We start from the raw sequence: 14,218 nt of genomic DNA, 5'->3' as shown, positions 1-14,218 counted from the left end.
AATAGCTCAGTGATGCCCTCATACAGATCTGGGAGGAAATGCCACAAGACACCATCCGTCGTCTCATTAGGAGCATGCCCGGCGTTGTCAAGCATGCATACAAGCTCGTGGGGCCACACAAGATACTGAAAAGCATTTTGAGTAGCAGAAATTAAGTTTTTGAAAAAATGGACTAGCCTGCCACATCGTCATTTCACTCTGATTTTAGGGTGTCTACACAATTGAGCCCTCTGTAGGCAGAAAACTTTTATTTCCATTAAAAGACTTGGCATCCTTTTGTTCCTAAGACATTGCCCTGTCGTTATTTGTATAGATATCCAACTTCATATTGAGATCTGATGTATCTAATGTGTTTCTTTAAAGTGTTCCTTTAATTTTTGTGAGCAGTGTATATATATGACAGCAACACTCATAACAGTGACAAAACAATTACATTGACAATTATGTTACATTATTTTAAAAATGTTTCCTTTTCTATTTCATTACTTTTTTAACACACTACTTCTCCGCTGTGAAGCGCAGGTATTTTGCTAGTCTATATATATAATTCACTAAGTCGCCCGACCATGGGATACGTACGACAGAGCCACGCCCTCCAACTCACAGAGCCCTGCCCATCAACTCTAAGACCATGGGATACGCACGACAGACCCCCGCCCGCCAACTCTAATCCTCCTTCCGCATCCACCCTCGCTCTCGAGACATGCGTACTGCCTGCTGATGTGCCCACATGCCTTAATAGTCTTACTCGCACTGGCATGCCTCCGCATGAACTCAAAATTAAAATTGGTTCAGTGCTCATGCTTCTCAGAAACCTCCTGCCAGCAAGAGGTCTCTGTAATGGCACTAGAATTTCTGTTACCAGCATTCACCGCAATGTACTGGAGTGTAAAAGTATCGCGGCTGCTACCTCACAAACTGTCCTTATTCCCCGGATTTCAATGACCCCATCAGATTGAAATTTGCCTTTTACTTTTACATGCAGACAATTTCCTGTTAGATTGGCCTTTGCAATGACAATTAATAAGGCACAGGGCCAAACTTTCAAAAAGATATGCCTGTATCTGCCAAAACCAGTTTTCAGTCACGGACAATTGTATGTTGCTCTCTCCAGAGTTCCATCTTTTCATTCACTCACAGTTGTATCCTCAAACCCACCCCATGTGGACAACTGTGTCTTTCAGGAAGTCTTCACCCATCAATGAATAATTATGCGCGTATACTACGCCGTGGGTTGGCTAGTATATATATATATAATTTTTAATGTAGGTATATCATTTTGACCCGGTCATTTTAAAAGTAGCTCGCACACCAAAAAAAGTGTGGGCACCCCTGCTCTACTACAACGCAGGCCAGCCAACTCCTCCTCCACTTCAGTGACCCTGAGCTCGAGGTGCTGGATCAGCTGGCATCTCCTGCAGATGTAACCCTCATAGACAATTGGCTCCTCAAAAACATCATCTAAAAAGCCCAACATTCAATAGGACTTGAATTGCGCTGGCCTCATTATTAAAATTTGATTTAGGATTAATAAAACTGTATTAACTTCTTTTTCTTAAAATTAAACGATTTACAGTCATATGAAAAAGTTTGGGAACCCCTCTTAATTCTTTGGATTTTTGTTTATCATTGGCTGAACTTTCAAAGTAACAACTTCCTTTTAATATAGGATATGCCTTATGGAAACAGTAGTATTTCAGCAGTGACATTAAGTTTATTGGATTAACAGAAAATATGCAATATGCATCATAACAAAATTAGACAGGTGCATAAATTTGGGCACCCCAACAGAGATATTACATCAATTCTTAGTTCAGCCTCCTTTTGCAAATATAACAGCCTCTAGATGCCTCCTATAGCCTTTGATGAGTGTCTGGATTCTGGATGGAGGTATTTTTGACCATTCTTCCATACAAAATCTCTCCAGTTCAGTTAAATTTGATGGCTGCCGAGCATGGACAGCCTGCTTCAAATCATCCCATAGATTCTCGATGATATTCAAGTCAGGGGACTGTGACGGCTATTCCAGAACATTGTAATTCTCCCTCTGTATGAATGCTTTTGTAGATTTCGAACTGTGTTTTGGGTCATTGTCTTGTTGGAATATCCAACTCCCGCGTAACTTCAACTTTGTGACTGATGCTGACATTATCCTGAAGAATTAGTTGATATTGGGTTGAATTCATCTGACCCTCAACTTTAACAAAGGCCCCAGTCCCTGAACTAGCCACACAGCATAATGGGATCTCCACCAAATTTGACAGTAGGTAGCAAGTGTTTTTCTTGGAATGCGGTGTTCTTCTTCTGTTATACAAAGCGCTTTTTGTTATGGCCAAATAACAAAATTTTTGTCTCATCAGTCCAAAGCACTTAGTTCAAAAATGAATCTGGCTTATCTAAATGGATGGATGGATGGATGGATGGATAGATACTTTATTAATCCAAAGCTGTCTGGTAGAACATCTGCAGCATCTTATTGCAGATGTTGAAGGACGCCAACCTTCTAAGAAAGTATAGTCGGCTCTGTCCTTTCTTACACAGAGCATCAGTATTGGCAGTCCAGTCCAATTTGTCATCCAGCTGCACTCCCAGGTATTTATAGGTCTGTACCCTCTGCACACAGTCTCCTCTAATGATCACGGGGTCCATGAGGGGCCTGGGCCTCCTAAAATCCACCACCAGTTCCTTGGTCTTGCTGGTGTTCAGGTGTAAGTGGTTTGAGTCGCACCATTTAACAAAGTCTTTGATTAGCTTTCTGTACTCCTCCTCCTGCCCACTCCTGATGCAGCCCACAACAAGTGACTCTGTTTGTGGCGTGAGTGCAGAAAGGGCTTCTTTCTCATCACCTCTCATCACATACAGATGTTTATTGTGCAAATTGTGCCAGATTGTAGAACGATGTACAGATACACCATCTGCAGCAAGATGTTCTTGCAGGTCTTTGCAGGTGATCTGTGGGTTGTCTGTAACCATTCTTACAATCCTGCGCATATGCCGCTCCTGTATTTTTCTTGGCCTGCCAGACCTAGGTTTAACAGCAACTGTGCTTGTTGCCTTCCATTTCCTGATTACATTCCTTACAGTTGAAACTGACAGTTTAAACCTCTGAGATAGCTTTTTGTAGCCTTCCCCTAAATCATGATACTGAACAATCTTTGTTTTCAGATCTTTTGAGAGTTGCTTTGAGGATCCCATGCTGTCACTCATCAGAGGAGAGTCAAAAGGAAGCACAACTTGCAACTGACCACCTTAAATACCTTTTCTCATGATTGGACACACCTGTCTATGAAGTTCAAGGCTTAATGAGCTAATCCAACCAATTTGGTGTTGTAAGTAATCAGTATTGAGCAGTTACATGCATTCAAATCAGCAAAATTACAAAGGTATCCAAATTTTTGCACAGCCAGTTTTTCACATTTGATTTAATTTCATACAACTAAATACTGCTTCACTAAAAATCTTTGTTCGGAAAACACCCCAGTAATCAGACGTTCTTAGGAAATGAAAGACATACCACTGTTATCTTTTTTGTTGAAAGTAGAGTAAATTATTATGGAGACTGAGAGGGGTTCCCAAACTTTTTCATGTGACTGTAACTTAAATGGTAACAATAAGAATTGCTACAGCTATTTTACACCTTGTCCCTTAAGCTCCTGTACTGTTCTCACATATGAAAAAAAAAACATATCTTAAAAAAACTGTACAAATCTTTTAACAGTATAAAACTTATTTCAAACAAGATGATATACCAATGTAAATTCAAAGGATTGCATGAAAGACTCAAACACCATTGACATACTCTCTGGTACATTTTTTGAAACTACTATTAGCTAAAACCCATTACCAGGTAATTTTCCACTCTAAATAAAACAATTATTGTTTAAAATAAACTTAACCAATCATCTGCAACACATTTTTCTTTAATGATTAGATATAGGGATTTTAAATAGTATTTTCAGAGATTTTCATGGATGAAATCTCTTACTCTTCCACTTGTAACAATTGTAACAGTATCAGCAAAACTGAAAGAGGACACTTGCTCTTACTCAATAAGCTCCATCACAAGCTAGTACCCATAGCTCATACCTCTCATTCCTGCAATCAGCCTAGTCACTCTTCTCTGGAGAGCACTGCTATGCCTTTTTTTAAATTATGGAAACCAAAACTACTTAATATTCCAGATGACGCTTCTCTTTTGTGCTATATAACATAAACATAACTTGACTTGTATTCTACATACTGTACTATATAACCTAAGATTCTATTAACAATCTTCCTTGCTTCTGTATAGTGTCCCTAGTTCCTCATGGTCCACTTTCACCAGTTTCACAATTTATATATTGTGAACGTTACCCGGGCACAGACAGGCAGACATGTTGTTTTTCACCCACCACATGTTTATTTACAATATGTACAAGTTCAAAGTGCACCACAAACCCCCAAAGTCCTGGCCACACTATGCCTTCTTCAGACCGCCTCCACATTCTCTTCTCCTGCTTAGTCCTTCTTCCACCCGACTCCAGCCCCGAATGAAGGGAGGCGTCCCCTTTTATTATCACCCGGATGTGCGCCAGGTGGGTTCCGGCAATCTTCTACAGACACACCCCTGTGTGGCGGAAGTGCCGGCTGCATTCCTGGAAGCACTCCAGGTGTCCCTGCTCCTCTTCCCCCCAGCACTTCCGCCACACCAGGAAGGCATGGGGGCGGCCCCTACAGGGTGGAGCTTCAAAGCTCTGTACCCGTGGCCCCCAAAGGAACCAGGGCGGTCGCCCCCAGATGGTCTGGGGAAGGTGCAAGCCCTCCTCCGGTCCTCCTGGGCATCCTGGCCGGGTCGCCACCCCAACCACCTCTGACAATATATATACACACACATTCCCAGCATCATTAAGGGAAGATGTGTAATGTATTATTTACTTTGCTTTGGCTTCTTCACAGTGGACTAGAACTTTCAAAGTTATTTGGTAAATTTGTATTCATACCATTATCTGTCTTAAACCTGGATTGTCTTAAACTCCCTGTCCCCTCATTCCTTAGTTTAAACCATCCTCAACTAACCTACTTATATCCCTTCCTAACACATTGGTGCTCCTCCAGTTCAAACCTAACATACCACAATGAAACAGATACCATATGTTGCAAAAGTAGCCCAAATGAGTAATGCATTAAATATTCTCATTTTTATCTTTCCTGTGTCACAGGCAAAAATTACAGAGAAAAATAACTTGTCAGTTCAGCACCTAAGTTTGGCACCTATCTTTTTAAATTTGGCTTGTAGAATGGACAGTCTGTCTCTGTGTACTGTATGTCACTTGTTCCAACAGCAACTGGACCCACCACTGCTCCATGCTAGAGCACATCCACCCATCCAGGGAGACCTTTTACCTGTACGTCTGGAAAGAAACATACTGTATGAGACTATCTGTGGAAGAAACTTGCATTTTAATCTTCCTAATGACTGAATCACCCTCTACCTTTCTTTTTCTGAGGTCTGGTTTGGAAGCACTTCATCCTCACCTATGGTATCATCTCTCAGTCAACTTTCAGCTTTGCAAGGTGCTTAAAATGGGTGGACACCTCCAACTGTGGATTAATGGCCCTGAACAGTGTACACCTCTTGTATTGTGTATGACCCACCTGTTTCTACCTCTCTTGTCTGGAGTTTCTTTCCATGCCAATCTGCGGGTGCACACTATCTCCCTAAAGAACACCTAGGCAAGATCTGTAAATTCTTTATTATAATGCCGGCTACCCAACTTCTGCTCAAGTTCCATGACCTTGAGATGCTGGATCAGCTGGCACCTCTCACAGATGTAAGCCTCTTGAGAACACACTTCTTTGAGGCTAGCCCCCAAAAAATACAAAATCATGCAGGATTTCATATTTAAAATTTGTTTTGGTAAAAGTTAGTCCCTTTTAAAATGTGAATTTAATGAAGTGCAGCATCTGTTTAATACTTACTGGCCCTCTCTAAGCCCCTGTATTTATGGTGTACTACACACACACACACACACAAAACTACAATTCCACACTGCTGAATGTGTTTTTATCTCATACTAGACATGTCTGTTGACCAAAAAACTGTCTTTTTCGCAGTTCCTTTCTTTCTAATTAAATTCAACTAACAATACAATAACTACCCAAACTCCACCTTGCTTAAATGTGTTTTCAATCCCCTTCCTCCTAGCACCAATGGATTTTGGCTTGTGCATGGTGTACCTGACATATAGTAATTAGTATTCCTTGACTTCCCTCCTTAATTGGAAATTATTTACTTTCTGTTCTACTGCTTAGCTGAACTGATTCACCTGCTGCTACCACCTGACCTGCATGAGTTGCTGTAATACACACATTTCATTCACAAAGTGCCCTTGTTCCAATAAGAACTACACAGACCCTTAGTTGTTAAAAAAAAATTAAGATCAACTGAGATTAATCAAGTTTCACAAACAAACATCACATGACATCCAGTTAGGTGACATAAGTGAACAGTACATGCCCTGTATTTCAGGATCATTATTGTCACGTCCAGAATGCAGGTAATTTACTTGCATGTGCTAATCAATTTTCAACAAACTGACCTAGCTCCAGTCAGGTCAATGTACATTTCTATAAACTGGACACTTTGTATAAAACCTCTTTATATTAAAGATCTGCAGTTTTGCACAGCACCCAAACAATAAAAGCAATTTCACATTCAGTGTTTCTTTGTAGTCATATCAACATTATAAAGTTTTGCAGACAAAATAAATGGACCAGTACCGAAAAGTCACACTAAAACTTATAAGACATATTAAGGCATTTGCAGAGGTGATAACACATGTATCTGACATACAATTAAAATAAATGTAGACTGGTAAAAGTAATTACTAGTTCTGTATCTGCAGAACTATGAACATTGCTCTAGCTGCCCAAGCAGTGCCTCATATTTACACAGTCAGTGAGATCATACTGTATTTTCACTTATAAGCTGTTTGAAATAAATGTTCAAATTTTACTTCCAGAAAATCATATGGGTAAGAAGTTCATTATTGCCAATCTCTAGGTAAATGTAAGTATAAGATTTTGAAAGCTATAAAAAGCAAATGTGCACCTAGGTCCACCAAAGTAGAAGGATAATTAGCCAAATCATTTAAATTCCACATTAATAGGACTAGCAGTTAATTATAAATATCTATAACACTCAAGAAATACAATTACAAATGCTTATACATATGATAATTTGTGGTGCATACAGTTCCTCTCTGTACCTCATAACAGTTAAAGAGTGTCTTACAAAAAAAATCTTACTCTTAGATGTCTAATTTAAAATTAAACTGACACATACTTACCAATAAATAAACCTTTAATATATTCCAATAAAATCGAAACATTTTCAACTAATGATTATAATCCTATTCAAACAACAAAAAATGCTGCATTTTAACTACGTATGTAAGCATTTAGACGACTTAAGAAAGTAATTAACACTTAAATGCAATATATACAGTAAATGAAATGTTTAGCCTACTTTTAGGCTCAACAAATCTCTAGAACCATCTCATCAAAAGGGGCTTGAAAATTCATCCTAGCATCAAAGGCATGTCAGTTTTTAATTTTTCTAAATTTCCCAAACATCTGAGGTGCTTTTTAGACCCCAGTTACAGCATCGAAGGTCAAAAACTGCCATTAAATGATAATACTATAAGAGACTTCTCTGCTGATATACTAATTGAATCACCAGTAATAAACAAGAATTCCAGTATTCCTATAATACATGCAACCACAGAAATAAAGCAGATCATTAGTTCCTATCTAGAGTAACAAAAAACTAACATTTAAGGAGCTACCTCAGGACATCAATGCAAACATAAAGACAACACAAACCAGTAGAGAAATAATTTAGGACACAAGGTAAGTAACATCACTTTTGTGTGTTACTTACATCTATCAAGTTTGCTGTTTATCAATGTTATACTAAATTGTAAAAGGTCAGGATAATAAAAAAATGCAAAGCTTCTTTTTTAAATAATTAAACATTATTAATCAAAGTGGGTATTGCTAGAAGCTAAGCTGTAATTCAAGATGTGCATTTTATTTGTCTTATTTGTTGACGAGGTCTCATAACTGTACCTTCATATGAGGTGCAGAAACATAAACTGCCAAACATCTGCATAAACATCACTCAAAATATTGCTTTTCTCCAAGTTAGGCTCTACACTTTTTATCTTAAATAGAATCAAATTGATTAAATTTTCAAATATTGCTTTTGTGTCATACTGCATTGGTGTCAGTTAATATTGTACAAATAACATACAACCACATAGCCTTTAAAGAATACTGAACACACAGCAAACAAAAAAACCATAAAGGATGGCAAAATTCATGAGCTGCCCATTATAAGAAACCAATCTTTAAATAAAGTTTCAAGATTCTCCCTAAGATAAATTAATTTACTTTTTTGTAATGATTTTTTTTTATTTCTGTATGACTTACCTTTTGCTCCTGTGGTTGCTCCAAGGATCTCAATCCTATGATTAAACACATTCAACAGATCTTGCTCCACCTTCAAAATACAACCAAAATGAGGTCACACTTAACCTTATAAAATTCCACCAATATCTGTAAACAGTCTATGAAGCAAATTAAATCATGTAGTTTAGATTAAAGTGCCAGTATTTTAGTAGGAAGAATAATAAAACCAGCAAAAGGTAATAAGAGGATGGGTGATTTGCAGATGGGGCAGCACGGCGGCGCAGTGGTAGCGCTGCTGCCTCGTAGTAAGGAGACCTGGGTTCGCTCCCCGGGTCCTCCCTGCTTGGAGTTTGCATGTTCTCCCCGTGTCTACATGGGTTTCCTCCCACAGTCCACAGACATGCAGGTTAGGTGCACTGGCGATCCTAAGTTGTCCCTAGTGTGTGCTTGGTGTGTGGGTGTGTGTGTGCATGTGCCTTGCGGTGGGCTGACGGCCTGCCCGGGGTTTATTCCTGCCTTGCGCTCTGTGCTTGGTGGGATTGGCTCCAGCAGACCCCCCGTGACCCTGTGTTAGGATATAGTGGGTTGGACACTGACTGATTTGACAATATATTGTATATCATGCCATATTGCCTATTCATTATGCTGTATACACCACTGCAATAAGGTAAAACCAGCCAAATTATTTTTTAAATATTTGTGATAAATAATTAATTGGTTAATTCATAAAAAATAGCATATTACAGTATATCATTTCAGAGTCTTCACACCTGACAAAACACCCATCCTGGCTTCCATCACCCTGATCACTTCCAAATAGTTGGAAAATTGGCTGGGAAGAATTCTGACAATTAATACTTCTTAAAATGTTCTGAAGCCTGCTGAGTTGAATGTGTTCTTGAGAGGACTTTGATTTGTCCCTACAGTATGGGTTCTTACCACCCATCAGAATCCTCATTGAGACATTTTATTTTTCTGATATTCTTAGTTGCCAGTGACAATGCAAAGAAGGAGGAACTAACATCTCCCTAGAGAGCAAGATATCAAAATGCCTCATTTCCATAGCTTTTGACATAATACACAAACATTAGACTGCATCAGGTATTGGTCATCAGTAATATTTATCAGGGCACATCATTCAAATAAGATTCCTTTAATAATATTAGACGCTAATGCATAAAACATTGGGAATAGCAAAGTTTAGTACATAAATTTAATATATTCTTTAGGCACAACCGAGAAAGAGAAAAAAAAATCACCAGTATAACAAAGAGCAAGACACAGATTGTTCAGATTGGATTATATTTGTGTTAGATGCACCTAATTTGTACTTTAAATTCAAAGACAAGCAGTTCAAGCTATAGGTAAGTAAATAATTGTTTTTAACTGAAAGTGAATTTTGCATGTTTGACCTTATTATACCCAATATTAGGAAAAATATGTTAAAAAATTTACATAACTGGATGGGATACAGAATATGCATCTTCTACTCATTCTAAACATTGTCAAAATTAACTAACTTAGACAGAGGAAATCTGTTTAACTTTTTGAACAGACTATATATTCAGCAAATTAATTAAATACTATATATCAGAATTACTGTTGATGCCTAGTTAATAAATGAAAAAAATGAAGTGGAATTCTCTTATATACGTTTTCAGTAGATTCCTTTCATACTCAGCATTCTCAAACTACATGCAAGATTCTTATCGCAGTTCACAAAATCATACATTTAAAAGGAAATAACAAACAGACTTCATTAAGTGTGTTTCTTTTTATTGATTAAAAAGGCAGTGGGCATGTAGTTAATGTTTGCTTTGCAGGGCTTGGGAAGATTCTAAAATGAAAATTGCCTATGGGAAATGTAATTGAAAATTTTCATTTTTCACATTTGAAACAGCTTATTGATCAAAATTTAGACTGTGAACATTTTGCTATGTATTTTTCTTGTGTTGAAGCAAGAACCATAATTCAGACAGTATGGTTAATGGGCTACAAAATAAATATCAATTACAGTATTCCACAAAAAAGTGTGCTTTCAATTATACATCAAATCACTTTAAGACTTCAAACTTTTAATCTCTTCCTTGATTCTAGATTTGAAATAACCAGCTTTACTGAAATGGAGATGGGTGGAGGTGTTGGTAAAGGGAGAGTATTTGTGGGGAAATCTGCTTACTTTTTACTGCTCCAGTGGGGAGTTTCCAGCACTGAAAAGCTGTGGGAACAGAGACCGCTGAAATTTAAAAATAGGAAATGGCCCACCCCATGGCCACAGCTCCTAACATAAAATGTAACATTTAATTTCTGGGTATATTAGAATCAAATGTTCTTGTATAAGGGCTTTCAGAATGATTACTGTTGAAAATTACTTGGTAACATTAAGAAATGTGCTATGTGCTAACATGAAGAAGAAACAGATGAAGAATTTTGGACAGCATGCTTTTGCCTATGGTGTGTGAAACAGTCAGTAAGAATGTATGAGAATCAGCTGTTTAGAACCTATAAACAACTGTTATGACAAATTTAATCTCCTCACATGGGACAGAATATGAAGAATCCTATTGTGTGCACACTAAATGCAAATGGCCATCTGAACATCTAACACGTAGGATGCACATTTCAGCTACAGCATTTCAGTATACCACTGTGTATTCATATACAAAAAATACATACAGTGGTGTGAAAAACTATTTGCTCCCTTCCTGATTTCTTATTCTTTTGCATGTTTGTCACACAAAATGTTTCTGATCATCAAACACATTTAACCATTAGTCAAATATAACACAAGTAAACGCAAAATGCAGTTTTTAAATGATGGTTTTTAATATTTAGGGAGAAAAAAAATCCAAACCTACATGGCCCTGTGTGAAAAAGTAATTGCCCCTTGTTAAAAATAACCTAACTGTGGTGTATCACACCTGAGTTCAATTTCCGTAGCCACCCCCAGGCCTGATTACTGCCACACCTGTTTCAATCAAGAAATCACTTAAATAGGAGCTGCCTGACACAGAGAAGTAGACCAAAAGCACCTCAAAAGCTAGACATCATGCCAAGATCCAAAGAAATTCAGGAACAAATGAGAACAGAAGTAATTGAGATGTATCAGTCTGGTAAAGGTTATAAAGCCATTTCTAAAGCTTTGGGACTCCAGCGAACCACAGTGAGAGCCATTATCCACAAATGGCAAAAACATGGAACAGTGGTGAACCTTCCCAGGAGTGGCTGGCCGACCAAAATTACCCCAAGAGCGCAGAGATGACTCATCCGAGAGGTCACAAAAGACCCCAGGACAACGTCTAAAGAACTGCAGGCCTCACTTGCCTCAATTAAGGTCAGTGTTCACGACTCCACCATAAGAAAGAGACTGGGCAAAAACGGCCTGCATGGCAGATTTCCAAGACGCAAACCACTGTTAAGCAAAAGAACATTAGGGCTCGTCTCAATTTTGCTAAGAAACATCTCAATGATTGCCAAGACTTTTGGGAAAATACCTTGTGGACTGATGAGACAAAAGTTGAACTTTTGGAAGGCAAATGTCCGTTACATCTGGCGTAAAAGGAACACAGCATTTCAGAAAAAGAACATCATACCAACAGTAAAATATGGTGGTGGTAGTGTGATGGTCTGGGGTTGTTTTGCTGCTTCAGGACCTGGAAGGCTTGCTGTGATAGATGGAACCATGAATTCTACTGTCTACCAAAAATCCTGAAGGAGAATGTCCGGCCATCTGTTCGTCAACTCAAGCTGAAGCGATCTTGGGTGCTGCAACAGGACAATGACCCAAAACACACCAGCAAATCCACCTCTGAATGGCTGAAGAAAAACAAAATGAAGACTTTGGAGTGGCCTAGTCAAAGTCCTGACCTGAATCCAATTGAGATGCTATGGCATGACCTTAAAAAGGCGGTTCATGCTAGAAAACCCTCAAATAAAGCTGAATTACAACAATTCTGCAAAGATGAGTGGGCCAAAATTCCTCCAGAGCGCTGTAAAAGACTCATTGCAAGTTATCGCAAACGCTTGATTGCAGTTATTGCTGCTAAGGGTGGCCCAACCAGTTATTAGGTTCAGGGGGCAATTACTTTTCACACAGGGCCATGTAGGTTTGGATTTTTTCTCCTAAATAATAAAACCATCATTTAAAAACTGCATTTTGTGTTTACTTGTGTTATATTTGACTAATGGTTAAATGTGTTTGATGATCAGAAACATTTTGTGTGACAAACATGCAAAAGAATAAGAAATCAGGAAAGGGGGCAAATAGTTTTTCACACCACTGTAGATAAAAGCCATTTTGTCCAAATGGTTAATAAACTATAAAATCACAAAGTTGGTAGATCAGTGCCTGACTTAGATCAAGCCACTTAACATACCTCTGTTCCAACTGCACAAAAAATGCGAACATCTAAAGTTGCTTTCAATAGAAGTGTCAAACAGGTAAATAAAAAAAAACATTATTCAGAATATGATCAGCTTTCCTATTTAGACATTTGCTGTCGTCCAAGACTTCATTTTTCAAATTACATTTCTTGACTGCTCTACTTAGTAGTAATCTTAATATGCTACAATTTACCAAACTGTGTATTTCTCCTTTAGATAACCGGCAAACAGGTGAAATGGAAAGATGATACAAAATGCAGTTATGCAAAAGATGAAAAGTGTATTTCATTTTAAAATATAAAACAAAGAATTTGAGAGTAGAGCTAGGAATTCCAAGAATTGAAATATAACTGTACTTTATGTGCGAGTATGAAGAGGAGAGGAGGGTACAGTGACATGTAGTGCAGAAACTCTTCAAAGTTGGATTTTCTTTTTGGTTGAATGCAGCATTCACTGTTTAAACCCTTCATTTAAACCACAATTCAAGATTAAGTATGTTGTTCTTCTTACAAACTTAAGTCCACACTCTCCTGTTATTTTTAATAGAGAAATATATGACATGCATACAGTACATCTTCCAACCCACTTAAATCAATTTAGCATCAAAAATAAGCATGATGGCAGGGACACTTAAACATGTGAATGTTTTACACGTGTCCATGTCTTCCTTTCAGGAAACACTGAAGCTTGTTTCTCAGGCAACACTGCTCTGTGTATTTTATTTGTAAAGAATAATACCCCCCCATAATGTCGATAAGGTCAATGAAAGTCTGCCATTAATGCATGCCACGTTACTAGACTTGACAGATTAGTTCTATATTCATTCTATTATTGATTTGGCACGAGCAGTGACCTCTGCTCAGTACTCTAACTGCCTTAAACTTCCATTTTGAGATAATTATTTTAGAATTACTTCAGAGCTACAGTCACTATGTAGTTCTCAGCTGAAAAGCAAAAACAAAATTCAATCATGACAAATTAGGTTTCTTAAATTGTAACATTTATAGCTGAAATGGAATGGTGGCTGTGAAACACTCACGTGAAAGCATCTGCTTCACATATGAGCTAAGCTGTAAAGAAATGCATCATAAATCATAAAAGACCGATTAAAAATCCCTAGATCCCAAACCACAAGCTGCAAATAAATAAATAAACGAATGAATAAATGAATGAATGAAAAATAAAAAGGAAAAAGAAAAAAGGTTGGATTCTTAAGAAGGAACTCTCAAATTGTAAGAAGATACCCACAGCTTGAGGCCAACCTTTTAAGAAATAAAAAAATAAATAAATGTATGCACTGAAGAGAAAACCTCCCAAAAAAATTAAAGCAATAAACATCTGAAGCATGCCAAACCATCACAGCAGGCTACTTTGTACTGTTCGC

The 14,218-nt window shown here is 37.9% G+C and overlaps 2 protein-coding genes across 2 annotated transcripts in view; both read right to left on the bottom strand.

Moving 5' to 3' along the window:
* The window catches only part of LOC120532719 (E3 ubiquitin-protein ligase MARCHF3), a 76,575-nt gene extending 68,033 nt beyond the window's left edge, over window positions 1-8,542 (bottom strand). The window contains exon 1 of the mRNA XM_039759027.1: window positions 8,473-8,542. The gene's annotated coding sequence lies outside the window, so the exon portion shown is untranslated. The remainder of the gene's footprint in view (window positions 1-8,472) is intronic.
* c7h5orf63 (chromosome 7 C5orf63 homolog) overlaps window positions 1-14,218 on the bottom strand; it is a 108,255-nt gene that overhangs the window by 39,460 nt on the left and 54,577 nt on the right. The window contains exon 3 of the mRNA XM_039759032.1: window positions 8,473-8,542. Coding sequence (XP_039614966.1) covers window positions 8,473-8,542 — 70 coding nt within the window. The remainder of the gene's footprint in view (window positions 1-8,472; window positions 8,543-14,218) is intronic.

Source organism: Polypterus senegalus, chromosome 7 (assembly GCF_016835505.1).
Source record: "Polypterus senegalus isolate Bchr_013 chromosome 7, ASM1683550v1, whole genome shotgun sequence".
Lineage (NCBI taxonomy): Eukaryota > Metazoa > Chordata > Cladistia > Polypteriformes > Polypteridae > Polypterus > Polypterus senegalus.
The sequence above is the reverse complement of the archived record's forward strand: the minus strand, read 5'-3'. Positions and strand labels throughout refer to the sequence as shown.